The sequence below is a fragment of the Sciurus carolinensis genome, chromosome 11, assembly GCF_902686445.1.
Source record: "Sciurus carolinensis chromosome 11, mSciCar1.2, whole genome shotgun sequence".
NCBI lineage: Eukaryota > Metazoa > Chordata > Mammalia > Rodentia > Sciuridae > Sciurus > Sciurus carolinensis.
In genome coordinates, this window is record NC_062223.1 from 13603635 (window position 1) to 13616357 (window position 12723).

A 12723-nucleotide genomic window follows, 5' to 3' on the forward strand; every position below is an offset into this window, starting at 1 on the left:
CATGGTCTGAAGCCAGAAACCTACCCTGTGTTTTCTAAACACTTCCTCATCTGGACTAAAGACAATAAGTCCATAGAGACCACTGTAGTCCACTTGCTAGTTCTAGCTGAATGTGAGCAACTGAGCAGTCTGCCAGTTCACATAACCAGACCCTCTCCACTGTCCTAAAATGTTTGTGTATGGGTTATAAAGTGTCTTCCCTCACATTCCAATGCACACAGCCTCTGGCCACAGTAACTGAAAAGACTTCCCGTCCTCCACTGCTTTGATTTCTATTATTACAGTGTTCTACTCTAGTGTGACCAACTATCTACATAAGAGGCCCCAACAACTTCCAGAAGAATAAACATTTATGGAGCCACCCTCAGGAAACACAATGGTCTATGCTTCCACTTAACTTAATCATGTCCTTGTTTTTAACCATTATTCTCACCTGCAAGTGTACCTGTTGAGAAATGGAATTTCCTTCATCCAGAAAGACTCGTACAAGCCTTCTAGTTCCACCTGTCAGTAATCAGTTGTGCAGCACTGTGTCAATTCTAAGCCTGCAAAGTTGGGAATTAGACCTACTTGGTCTCTACAGTCCTTTTGAATTCTAATGTTGGGATTTGATAAGCCAATTCTATACTTCCCGCTGAACTTTACATTAGTTTATCTGTGCTGCTCGAAGGATGGACTTAACCACTGAACCTCTAAATCAAACTGGGAAGTCATGAAGGATGGACCCTCCAGTTGGATGCTGGGATTATTTCAAAGCAGATCCAGAAAGCAAGTGTGAGAAGCAGCAGCAAGTTGATCTTCATGGAATTTGAGATTGAACTATCAGGGAAGCTCCTGTTGGACTTTGTTACTGTTTCATGGCTGATGAGACCTATCCACTGTAGTTTTTGGATAGACCCCAAGGGTAGCTAGGAGGCAAGAGCACAGAGAAGAAACAGGGAAATGCATCAGTGCTTTGGACAGTGGAGACCATAAGATAAGAAGGGTCCTAATGACGAGGAGAAAAAAAAAAAAGCCAAGTTAAAAACCATCATAGAGCCGGGAGCAGTAGCACATGCTTGTAATCCCAGTGGCTTAGGAGGCTGAGACAGGAGAATTGCAAGTTCCAAGCCAGCCTCAGCAAAAGCAAGGCACTAAGCAACTCAGTGAGACCATGTTTCTAAATAAAATACGAAACAGGGCTACGGATGTGGTTCAGTGGTCAAATGCCCCGAGTTCAAAATATGTAAGGTTAAAGGTCAATTTTTTTTTTAGTAAAAGCAGATATTCTAGGATACTCTGATGACTGACACACAGGCCTCAAGATTTCCTAAAGTGGATGCTGTCTTTCATGACTCCTGGTGGCTTCTTGGGATGAAAAAACATGGCCACTCCCAAGCAAGATATAAAACAGTTCTAAAGATTTCTTTTTACTTGGAAAAAAAAATGATAACACTCACTTAGGGCACCATTCTCTCTAGTTTGGAAAAAAAAAAATGTGTTTAACTAAAAATTTTAAAATAAATGACCAAAAGAAAAGAAAAAAAGATGTGTATGTGTTAAGTTTTGAATATGCTTCTTCCAACACAAGGCCCATCCTGGAAAGGAGCTACAGTTATCTGTAAGAGCAGTATAAGACAAGACCCTGCCTTGGGGCAGAGGTACAGCATTTAAGCAGACTGGCAAATGACAACTGAAGACAGGATGGCAGTGCCTTTCAGGCCTGATTCAGGCTGCAGCTTGGGGAAGGAAATCAGTGGGACACCTTTGTCACTGCCTTTGTGTCACACTGTATCACTAAGTACTGTCTCAGAACGTACTGCTGTGACATTCTTTACCTTCTCTTGGAGAGGATGAAATTCTAGGGACAGGTGTCATAAGGAAAAGACTGCCAACCCCACAACCAAAAATACACATTTATTATAAAATAGTGTTTGCTTCATGATCAGAGTAGAAAAATAATACCATAAGTTACTACAAAGGTTCTGGAGCTCAGTGTCTTGAGAGATGGGGTAGGAGGCTTTGCACCACTCCCGGAGCCCACCACCATGAGGCTCTCTGTGCGTGCACAGGACAGGTGTGGCACAGCATGTATGGGGAGTATATTGCTCAGGTCCTGCGGGAAGCCCAAGGAGTCTGGATGGTCCACACAAGATGCTCTAGTCACAAAAGTCAAAGAGGAGACTTGAGGTCAGCAGGAAATTGTTCTGGGATAGGCCAGGATGGGGATAGCTTTGCCTCTCCTAGGAATGGAGTGTAGAAGAGTCTCTGAGGCTGACAGTCCTGGCCTTATGTGGGCTCACTGCCCAAAGGTCAGTGCTGAGGAAAAGTCGCACAGCCTTTCCAGGCCAATGTGACCCACCGCTTCTCAGAGGCGCAGGCAATAGTACCAGAAGTAGGTATGTGTGGTGTTGCACGCTGAAATTTTTGTACTTCAAATCCTGTCCATACTGATGGCAGAAAGAAAGAAAGAAATGTTAAAAGACCAGGGAATGAGAAAACCTGGCCTGAACTGTTTCATATTTGAAATCTCTTAGCCCTAAATAACCAGAGGAATACCTTTAAGAAGGGACCTTCCCACCTAGCAAAATGGGAAAGGCAGTCTTACGGATACCCCTTTACATACAGTCTTCTGGACCCCTTAGGCCTCCAAAATACAAGGAATCCCTCCCTTGGGTGGGAACCCAGCCCTAAGGGCAGTACCTGGAGAAAGCGGCCAGGGTAAGCACCTCAAGCAGCAGCTCTGAGCCACAGAAGAAGAGCAAGATGCCGTTCATGATGGCTTCCAGGCGGAGCACATAGGTCTGCAGCAGCAGATAATAGGAGGCCATCATGGCGGAAGGGAAGGTCAAGGCCACACTAATGCCAAGTGGCATCTTTCGCTGGCAGAGGTTTCCCTTTGTACCTGTCAAACACAGTCCATGGAGTCACCTCCCTCCATAGTCCATGGAGTAACCTGCCTTCCCTGGCCTCAGGGGAAAGGTGGGAAGGATATGAAGGACTGGTGAGCAGAGAAAAAGGATCCTGAGGCGGAGGTGCACATTTACAAGTGAATCCCACTGTCCTAAAAAGCGTGGGGGAGTTACAGGATTGGGGTCATTTACTCCAGAGGTCCTGCTTCCAGTCTGGCTCTCACACACAGGACAATGGGCTCTTTCTTCAGGGATAAAAAAAAAGAAGTGTAATTATAAAAATATATAATCATTGAAAACTGTTCAACTAATTCAAAAAATAATTTTAGAGAATATAAAAAAGCATGTGTTTTTATACACCAAAGTGTATAAAAAATATCTGTTCCCCACACCTTCTTTAAAACTCAGTATTGTACTATTTACTGCTACCAGTCCAATGGGTGAAAAAAATTTGCCTTATTGTTTCAATTTGCTTTTTATGATGGAATTTGGTCTTCTTGTCAAGTTTACTGGTTGTCTGTAATTATTCTCATGTGAACTATAAGTGTCCCTTACCAATTTTTAACATTATTTTTATTTTCCTTAGTGATTAATGTGAGCCTTTTTTGGTCCTTTCCTGTGTATGTTCCAAGTACTTTCCCCTCAGCTTGTGCTTTAACACTCTTTTCAGGGATGAGACATTCTAAATAATAAGCGTTTTACTCTACATTTCTAAGAAGATAAAACTTGTGCAAGAGATTCTTATTCAGCTGAGTGCAAAGGTACATGTCTGTAATCCCAGGAACTCAGGAGGCAGGAGGATTGCAAGTTCAAGGCCAATCTGGGCAACTTAGTGAGACCCTGTCTCAAAATTAAAAATAGGACTGGGGATGTAGCTCAGTGGTAAAACACCCCTGGGTTCAATCCCCAGTACTGCAAAAAGCATTAAAAAATAAAAAATCCTCATTCAGAGAAGTAGAGAAGATCATAGTGCTGTACAGGCATGTACTGCACTAGACACAGTTTACAATTTAATCTTTTCACCCAAGCAAATCAATAAGAGGAAACAGGCATTCCTGCAGTAGTTAGGCAACTGGGAGGAATTATCTAGTATACCATGCTACTGTCTGCCTTTACCCCTGCAGAACAACAGATACAAACCCTGACCCAAAAAATAAAGCAGCAGCTTGAAGCTGGGGATATGGCTCAGTAGTAATGGTATGTGTGAGGCACTGGATTTCATCCCCAGCACTGGGGGGGATTAAAAAACACATATATATATATATATATATATATATATATATATATGTTATATATATATGTGTATGTGTGTGTGTATGTGTGTGTGTGTTATATATGTATATGCACATACATAAATATATAAGATATTTATATATATGTACACATATATATATGTATATATATATAAAGTAGCATCTTGACGCTTCAGAGAGGGAGTAACGGAATATATCACCAAATCTAATCTGTAACAGTGAGCCCAGGTTATGTACTTTGTCTTGTGAGTCAAGTTACAGATAGCAGCTCACCTCATAAGGAAAGGAAATAGTCTCCAAACAACACTCACCAAAAAACAGTCGAATTACTTCAATTCCAAGATAAAGGAGGAGCATCACCACATCCAATCCTAGGTTGGCTGTTGGATATGGCAGCAGGAGACCTGCCAATAACAAATCCAGTCTACAAACAACAAATAACAACACCCACAAGAACTATCATACACTGGAGAACAAAGAGGACATTAGTCATAGCTTTCCATGAACTACTTAAGGAGATGTGGGCATTATTACAGCTGCAGAAAATGTTAACTCATAGTGCACCTATGTCTGTGAGAGGAAGGTTTTTACTTCTAAATCTATGGGAACTCCTGATCAAAATGATTGCATATAAAGGGATACATAGGCCACTGAATAATTTCTGAGGATCACCAATGGAATGAAACTGGAGTTCAGCAAAGAGAAGTGATGGTGAAGAGTCAGATGGAGAAGTCCACATTGCCCAAACTTCAGAAATTCTTGTTAAGGGTTTTCCTAAATAATCATTCTCAAAGAAGCCATCTGACGGACAGACTTCAGCCTTGTGGTGAAGAGGAGAGGCAGGGGACAGAAAAGATTGAAAAGTTCTTGGTAGGAGTTTGCTTTGGGCTGAAGTGAGAAAAGGAAGCTGGGGCAGGGGTAGTCAAGCGCAGTCTTACCTTTATAGAGGAATATGAAGAGTTCCAGCAGGAAATAGGTAGCATAATACCACCCATTCAGGAAGAACAGGATTTCCAGGGGGGTTGAGGACAACCGGTTACCTGAAAAGACAAGCACAGAGAAGTGGGAAGGGTGGGAGGGACAGCTCAAGCTCTGTTCCCTGTATGGTTCTGTGTCTAACGTCGAGAAAACAAGAGGTGACAGTCAGTGAGGTGGGTCACTTAAAGGCACTTCCGATTGCTGGCAATGAGATGGCGGGTGTGATGGGTGTGTGGTATTCATGAGCTTCCTCTCCTTCTTTCCCAAGAATTACTGTCAGTCTCTGCTCTTTTGCTTTCTGGGGAGAAAGTCAAAGGTAACTCAGAGGTCATCATAGGTGCTAGGCACCTCAAAGATCTAACCCCGTCACTACCTGGGAGGGAAACTTAGGATGCAGAGACCAGCCAGCAGATTCGTAAGTGAGCCAGCGCAGAATAGGCCCAGCCAAGGATGTAGGGGCGCAGTATGTCAGACTCGCACCCCGAGACCCCGAGGCACTCAAGTGGGCGGGGTTGCGAAACCCCACTTTGCACACGTGAGGAGCGATGTCCTTAACCCTTGAGAATGGGAGGTTCAGGAGGCGCTCTGGAAGAGAAGGAGGGTGGCGGGGCTGGCGGGATACCGATGGGTCGGGACCAGAGATTCACACACCTCCGAAATCTCACCTCGCGGCGCCATCTTCAGTCCCCATGGAAACTGCGTACGCGGCAGCAGCCACTCCCAGAGCAGCGAGGTTCTGCCGGAAGCAGGGGACGGAGCGGCCCGGCTTCTGGCCTCTCTGCCAGCCTGCGGCACTCTATGGTTACCCTCGGCCCGGGCTATCGCGGGCCCACTGCGCATGCGTGGGGACGCCCTGCCGGCAGATAGCGGTTGGCCCGCTGTCAACCTCTCATCCTGAACAAGAAACGATGGCAGCTCACGAAACCATCGTCCGCAGGTTCCTAGGGACAGGGGCGGGGCCAGCTTTCAGGCTTCCCTTACCCTGGGTTACAGGACGTTGAACACAAGCAGCCAGTTGCTGTAGTGCCGCCAGAGAATTGGCCCTGGTCCCACGATTCTCTTTTCTAACCTCCGGGTGAAAACTGAGAAACTGTATGCGCGACCGTGCGGTGCAGACGCGGCTGGAGGTTATCCTTGGTGTTTCCTGCAGCCCATTTATGTACCAGGAGTTATAGACACCAGAAAGAGTGGGAAATAGAGCGACTTTTCCTGGAGCACAAATAAATAAGAGCAAGCGAAGCTAAAACATGGTCACCAGACCCATAAAGTGCCGTGGAAGGTGAGGAGACAATGTGCTCCCATGTGGAAACTGAAAGAAGTTTCCAAGAGATGGCCTGTGAGCTGAGCTTTGAACCCCGATTGAGATTTCAAACAGTAAAAGAGTGCCCCTGTGGGCAGGGGAGTGGGGAAGAGAGGGTTTTGAAAGGACTAAGGCCGACTTGACTGTTGGCCCTTTGTCAGGGTATGGCAGGCAGGTAACAGATGGCATGCTCGAACTGGGTAATTGGAGGAGAGTGACTCACTTGTAAGGAAAGTGCTATGCCCCTGGCTAGTTGGAGTGTGGGTGGGACAGTCTTGTTACTTCTTGGTTTAAGCAACCCCTGAACCTGGGGAAAATACTGTGTGTACAGGGCCTCCCACCAGGCCTGTGAAGGCTGGGAAACTGGTGGATAAATGCCCAACCTTCATTTCTCCTAACTTCTGATCTCTGCTTGGGCCTTCCATTGGCAAAACTGCAGGCGGGAGGGTAGGGGAGCCCTTAACTCCATTCCCTGCTGGAAATTAAACCCAAGGGATGCTCTGACCCTGAGCTACATCCTTTTTTTTTTTTTTTTTTTTTTTTTTTTTTTGAGACAAGGTTTCACTAAGTTGCTGAGGCTGACCTTGAACTTGCAATCCTCCTTCCTCAGCCTCTCAAGTAGCTGGGATTACAGGCAAGTGCTACTGCCCCAGCTTTAACTACATTTTTTTAAGGTCCCTTTGGCAAAGTGATAAATAAGGTGATAAAGAGGAAAGGGATTCAGATCTTCCATCCCTACGTCTACTACTTACTAGACAAAAGATATTAGACAAGTTCTTACCCTGAGCCTCAGATGGAAGGATGGTGGGCCAGTCACTTATTTTGTAAATAAAGTTCTAGTGAGGAACATTTCCATACTTGCATTCACATATTAGGTATTGTTGTTGCATGCTGTGATGAAAAGTTAACTATTTGCAATAAAGACCAGACTTAAATAACGTCTAGCTCTTTTAAGAAAAACATTGCTGATCCACATCAGAATATGCCGCAATTCCATAGGTAACAAAAGTGGACAGTGAGACCAAATCACTCACAACACAGCACACAACCTCAGCATGGCAGTCTGGTTCATCTGTCCTTAAGTCCTATGAATAACATGATAAGCCCAGATAGTGACATGCACAATCAGTTTTGCCACAACTGAGGAGCCCAGGGCCAAGGGTTCAACACCTTTTTTTAGCAAGCAGCAAGTCAAGCTAAGCCCCTTCCTCTGGTGAGAGAGAAACTGCACGGTTGTCACATGGTTGCCTAGACCTACTAAGCTACCTGTGTGCTCAGTATTAGGGCCTTTGAGGGCCCTGTATCATCAGTAAGAATGTACAGGGCCTCTGAGGGCCCACAGCAGACTGTTCAAATATCCAAAGACCTTGCTAAACTAATTATTCCTAATAGGCCATGGTAGATGATTTTGGCTTTTTATGTACGTAACACATGATCAGAAAATAAAATCATTTTTATCTCTTTTTTGAAGGCTTCAATTTCTTTTTCTTGCCTTATTGTACTGGTTAAGACCTCCAGTATAAAGTTGAGTAGAAGCAGTAATAATGGATATTATCTTGAATATTGTCTTCTTGTGCGTGTGTGTGTGTGTGTGTGTGTGTGTGTGTATGTGTGTGTGTGTGTGTGTGTGTGTTGGGTATCAAATTGTTATTCCTGTCTTCAAGGGGAAGTATTTAATATTTCATCATTAATATGTTACTATAGATTTTTATAGATACTTAGAAGATTACTAAAGTCTCTTATTTTCTTAGTTTGCTCAAAGACTTATAATAGCTAGGCATAGTGGTGCACACTTGTAATCCCAGTGGGAGGCTGAGGCAGGAAGATCATGAGTTCAAAGCCAGCCTCAGCAAAAAGGCGAGGCACTAAGCAACTTGGTAAGACCCTGTCTCTAAGTAAAATACAAAATAGGGCTGGGGATGTGGCTCACTGGTTGAGTACCTCTGAGTTCAATTCCCAGTACCTCCCCCCACCCCTGCAAAACAGGGAAAAAAAGGCTTATAATACATTTTTTTAGTGTTTGTTCTATTTAGTTATACATGGTAGCAGAAAACATTTTGATTCATTGTACACAAGTGGAGTACAACTTTTCTTTCTTTCTTTTTTTTTTTTTTTTTTTTTTTTTGCAGTGCTGGGGATTGAACCCAGGGCCTTGTACTTGCAAGGCAAGCACTCTACCAACTGAGCTATGTCCCCAGCCCCAACTTTTCTTATAATACATTTTATTAAGTGCTTTTTCTGTATCTATTGAGATGACCATATGATTTTTTTCCTTTTATTCAGCTAATATAGTGGATTATTACATTGATTATTCCAGAGTATAAGCAATCTTGCCTTTCTGGAAACAAACCATTTGGTTATGATGTTGTGCAGGAAAGACTTAAAATAGGCTAGGTGTAGTGAGGCATGCCTGAAATAGTAACTTGGGAGGATAAGGTGGGAGGATCTCAAGTTGGAGGCTAACTTGGGCAACTTAGACCCTGTCTCAAATTTTTAAAAAAGAACTAGAGGTATAGCTCAGTGAAAAGCATTTGCCTAGCACTAGTGAGACCCCAAGTTCAATTCCTAGTACCAAAAAAAAAAAAAAAAAAAAGTTAAAACAGCAGAGCTGACACTACTATCCTAGAAAGGCCTGTTTGCAAGGTTGCTATTGGCTAGTTTTTGAAAACTTGGGGTTTTGGAAGGGTTCCCAACAATCCAAAGTGGCCTCCTGGGGTAAACTGTACAAAGAATGTGGCTTATAATGAACATCTGTTTTCCTTCAGGGAGTCTGGACTTTTGGTAGGCAGAATGTGCCTTGGTAATCAGCTCCTGATAAAAACCTTGGACACCGAATCTCTGAGTTTTCCTGTGGACAACATATCACTTGTGTTGTCAGAACTCATTGCTGAAGGATTAAGCACAACCTGTGTGATTCCAGTGGTAGAGGGCTCTTGAAAACACATTCCTGCTTTCCTTGGACTTCGCCCCATGCACGTTTCCCCTCTGCTGATTTTGCTTTATTCTTCCCCTGTTATCAGTCACAGTAGCTGGGTGCACTGGTGCCTGCTTGTCATCCCAAGGTCTCCAGAGACTGAGGCAGGAGGACCTTGAGTTCAAAGCCAGCCGCAGCAAAACTGAGGCACTAAGCAGCTCATTGAAACCCTGTCTGTAAATGAAATACAAAATAGGGCTGGGGATGTGACTCAGTGGTTGAGTGTCCCTGAGTTCAATCCCTGGTACTGTCCCAAACAAAAAAGTCACAGCGTGAGTACAACTGAATGCCAAGTCCTGTCTTCCTAGCAGGTCATAGAACCTAGATGTGGTCTCAGAGGCTCCAGATACAGATATATTATCTTTTGTATATATCACTGGACTTCATTTGTTAATATTCTGTTCAGGTCTTTATATGTGTTCTTGAGAGATTGGTCTATAATTTTACTTTCTTGTAAGAATCATGTAAAGTGTGTATCAGGTTTAAGTTAGCTTCATGAAATGAAAGAAAAAGTTTCTCTTTTTAATCCCTGGAAAAGATTGTAGAAAGATAGGTATTCATATATATTTGTTTTAATTGTAGGTGGACACAATACCTTTATTTTATTTTTATGTGGTGCTAAGAATCGAACCCAGGGCCTCACTCATGCTAGTTGGGTACTCTACCACTGAGTCACAATCCCAGCCTGAAAGATGGGTATTCTTATTTAAATAGTTGGAGGAATTCATTGATGAAGCCATGTAAACCTGGAATTTTTGTGTGTGTGTAAAATAACCAAATCCCTTTAATGTATGTAAGACCACTAACGTTTTCTACTTTTTTTTCTTTGTGAGATTTAACCCAGAGGTGCTTTACCATCGAGCTACATCCCCAGACCTTTTGGATTTTCTGTTTTGAGGCGGTGTCTTACTAAGTTGCGGGGCTGACCTTGAACTTGCCATCCTCCTGCCTCAGCCTCCTGAGCCGCGGGCATTTCAGGTGTATGTCACTGCACCAGGATTTCTTTTTTCTTTTCTGATAAAAACTGCATCACAAACATTTTGATATACGTTGGATCTTCATTTTCATTCCGTTCAAAATATTTTATAATTTCCCTTTTATAATATTATAATTTATAATCATTGGTCCACAGATTATTTACAGGGGTATTGTTTAATTTCTAAATATTTGGTGGTTTCCTAGTGCAGCACGCTCAATACCTTGCCTTCAACCACGTGCTCATCCTTCAGTGTCTCAGGTGGGTAAGAGCTGGAACTCAGCATTTCCCCGTACAGTGACTGCAGTGTTGATCTTGGTCAGTAGAGGGCAGTGGAAGGACACCGCAGGAAGAGGCCGGCTTGCGCTGGTGAGATTTCCCCAAATCCATCAGCAGTGCATGTGTTGTGGGGCTTCTGGTGGTGCCCTGCTCCTCTTTGGCCACAAGCAAGCACTGGGCAACCTTGCAGACTTGGGCTAGGCGCGGTTCTCACCTTGCTGTGGCCCTCTGGTCAAGGACGCTGCACACTCCAGGCCTTGCACCCGAGTCAGTGCCCGACCTCTGTGCATCTGCCCCCTCCCACCTTGGTTTGCCTGCCCCCTGGATGGTTTTTCCCAAAGCCCTCCAGGAATGGACACCGTGCCACACAGTGTCCCATCTCCCTCGGTATGTCTGCTCCCCAACTCAAGTTGACTGCGCATGCCCTGTGTGGACAGAAGGAACCCAGCTCCTTGCGCATCTGCACAATAGCCTCGGCTCACCTGGATGCCTCCCGATGTGGGTGCTGTGTGCTCTGGGCCTGTCCCTGTAGGTGATGTCCCTGTACTACCTGCACAACTGCCCACCAGCCTCGGCTTGCTGTGTCCTGGAGCAGGGGCTGTTTCTTGCCCGGCAACTATAAGTCAACCCTGACTTGAGCAAATCAGTGACAAACCAATGACCTTTCTCTAACACTCAGTGGGCTACAGTGAGGTCTGAACTCCAGCCTGCAGATGGGGACTCTGTCAAGTTGGTCCTCCTTGACTGTTCTTCTCTTTACATCTTTATAGTTCTTCTATCTTCATTTAATAATCCCCACCCCCCAGTACTGGGGACTGGACCAGTAGGGACACTGCTATTGATCCACATCCCATACGGCCTAGCCAAAGAAACAAATGACCTTTTCAAACAAATTCAGTCATGTTTAAACCCTTGCTCAAGTCCTTCAGAAGTTTCCACCGCCCTCAGAATAAAGCCCAAAGTCTTTTTCTCCTTCCTCTTTCTCCTCCTCCTCTCCCTCCTCCTCCTTCTTAGGACTGAACCACTGTGCTACACCCCCAGCCCTTTTTATTTTTTTATTTTGAGACAGGGTCTCGCTAAGTTGCTGAGGCTGGCTTTGAACTCGAGATCCTCCTGTGTCAGCCTCCCAAGCCACTGGGATTACAGGCCTAGGCCACAGCACCCAGCAAAGAACATACTCTTTATTCTTTAAATTTATTCTTTTAAATTTATTAAGGGCTGGGGATATATCTCAGTTGATAGTTTGCTTAGCATGCACAAGACCCTGGGTTCAATCTCCAGCACCACAAAAACGAAAACAAAAACAAAGAAAAGCTTTATTGAGAGTTGTTTTATGGCTCAGTATATGGCACATATTGGTAAATATTCTGTGTATTTGAAAAACTATAATTCTGTATTTATATATTGTTAAGTAAATTCATTGAAAAAAAAGAAAAATTAAAAATAATCTTTTCATTTGGATGCAGTGACCCATACCTGTAGTCTCAGATGCTTGGGAGGCTGAGGCAGTAGGAGCCCATAAGTTTGAGACCAGCTTGGGCAACATAGGGAAATCTCAACTCAAAAAAAGAAAGAAAGTGGCTGGGGATATAGCTCAGTTGGTAGAGTGCTTCTTGCCTCACAAGCACAAGGCCCTGGGTTCAATCCCCAGCACCGCAAAGAAAGAATCTTTACATTTACTCAGACACCCAGATATTCACTATTTCTGATGTGCTTCATTCCTTTCTGAGGATCTGACTTTCCATCTTTTATCATTTCCCTTAAAGCCAAAGGAAAGCTTTATTGTGTTTTATATTACAGACTGTTGGCGATGTTGGGCCTCAGAAAATGGTACTTCAAAATGAAGGCCTTAGAAGCAAAGATTCTCTCTTGTTTTTCCTGCATTCCTATCTTTCACTCCTCATTTTCTCCCAAGGCAAGCCAGAGAAACTAGAATTCTGTTCCCCAAGAGAGATCACAGACACCAGAACCCCCTTTCCCCAAAGCCAGCCATAAAACCTAAAAATATTCTTCTAGCTCTCCCTCCTCATCCCCACAGTCTTGCCTTACAATAGCTGTCCATAGAGAAGCCA

The 12723-nt window shown here is 44.0% G+C and overlaps 1 protein-coding gene across 3 annotated transcripts; it reads right to left on the reverse strand.

Moving 5' to 3' along the window:
* Positions 1 to 1877: 1877 nt before the first annotated feature.
* Positions 1878 to 5838, reverse strand: Tmem216 (transmembrane protein 216). Of its 3 annotated transcripts, none has more exons than XM_047518151.1 (5): positions 5788 to 5838; positions 5083 to 5184; positions 4456 to 4548; positions 2683 to 2884; positions 1878 to 2429 (listed from the first exon to the last, which is right to left on the reverse strand). In XM_047518151.1, the coding sequence occupies exons 1-5, from the start codon at positions 5798 to 5800 to the stop codon at positions 2414 to 2416; spliced, it is 426 nt and encodes a 141-aa protein (XP_047374107.1). In that variant the 5' UTR covers positions 5801 to 5838; the 3' UTR covers positions 1878 to 2413. The 3 variants fall into 3 exon arrangements, with proteins under 3 accessions (XP_047374107.1, XP_047374106.1, XP_047374108.1); XM_047518150.1 differs by having other exon boundaries at positions 2709 to 2884; positions 5788 to 5826; XM_047518152.1 differs by lacking the exon at positions 2683 to 2884 and having other exon boundaries at positions 5788 to 5828.
* Between the last annotated feature and the right edge of the window lie 6885 nt (positions 5839 to 12723).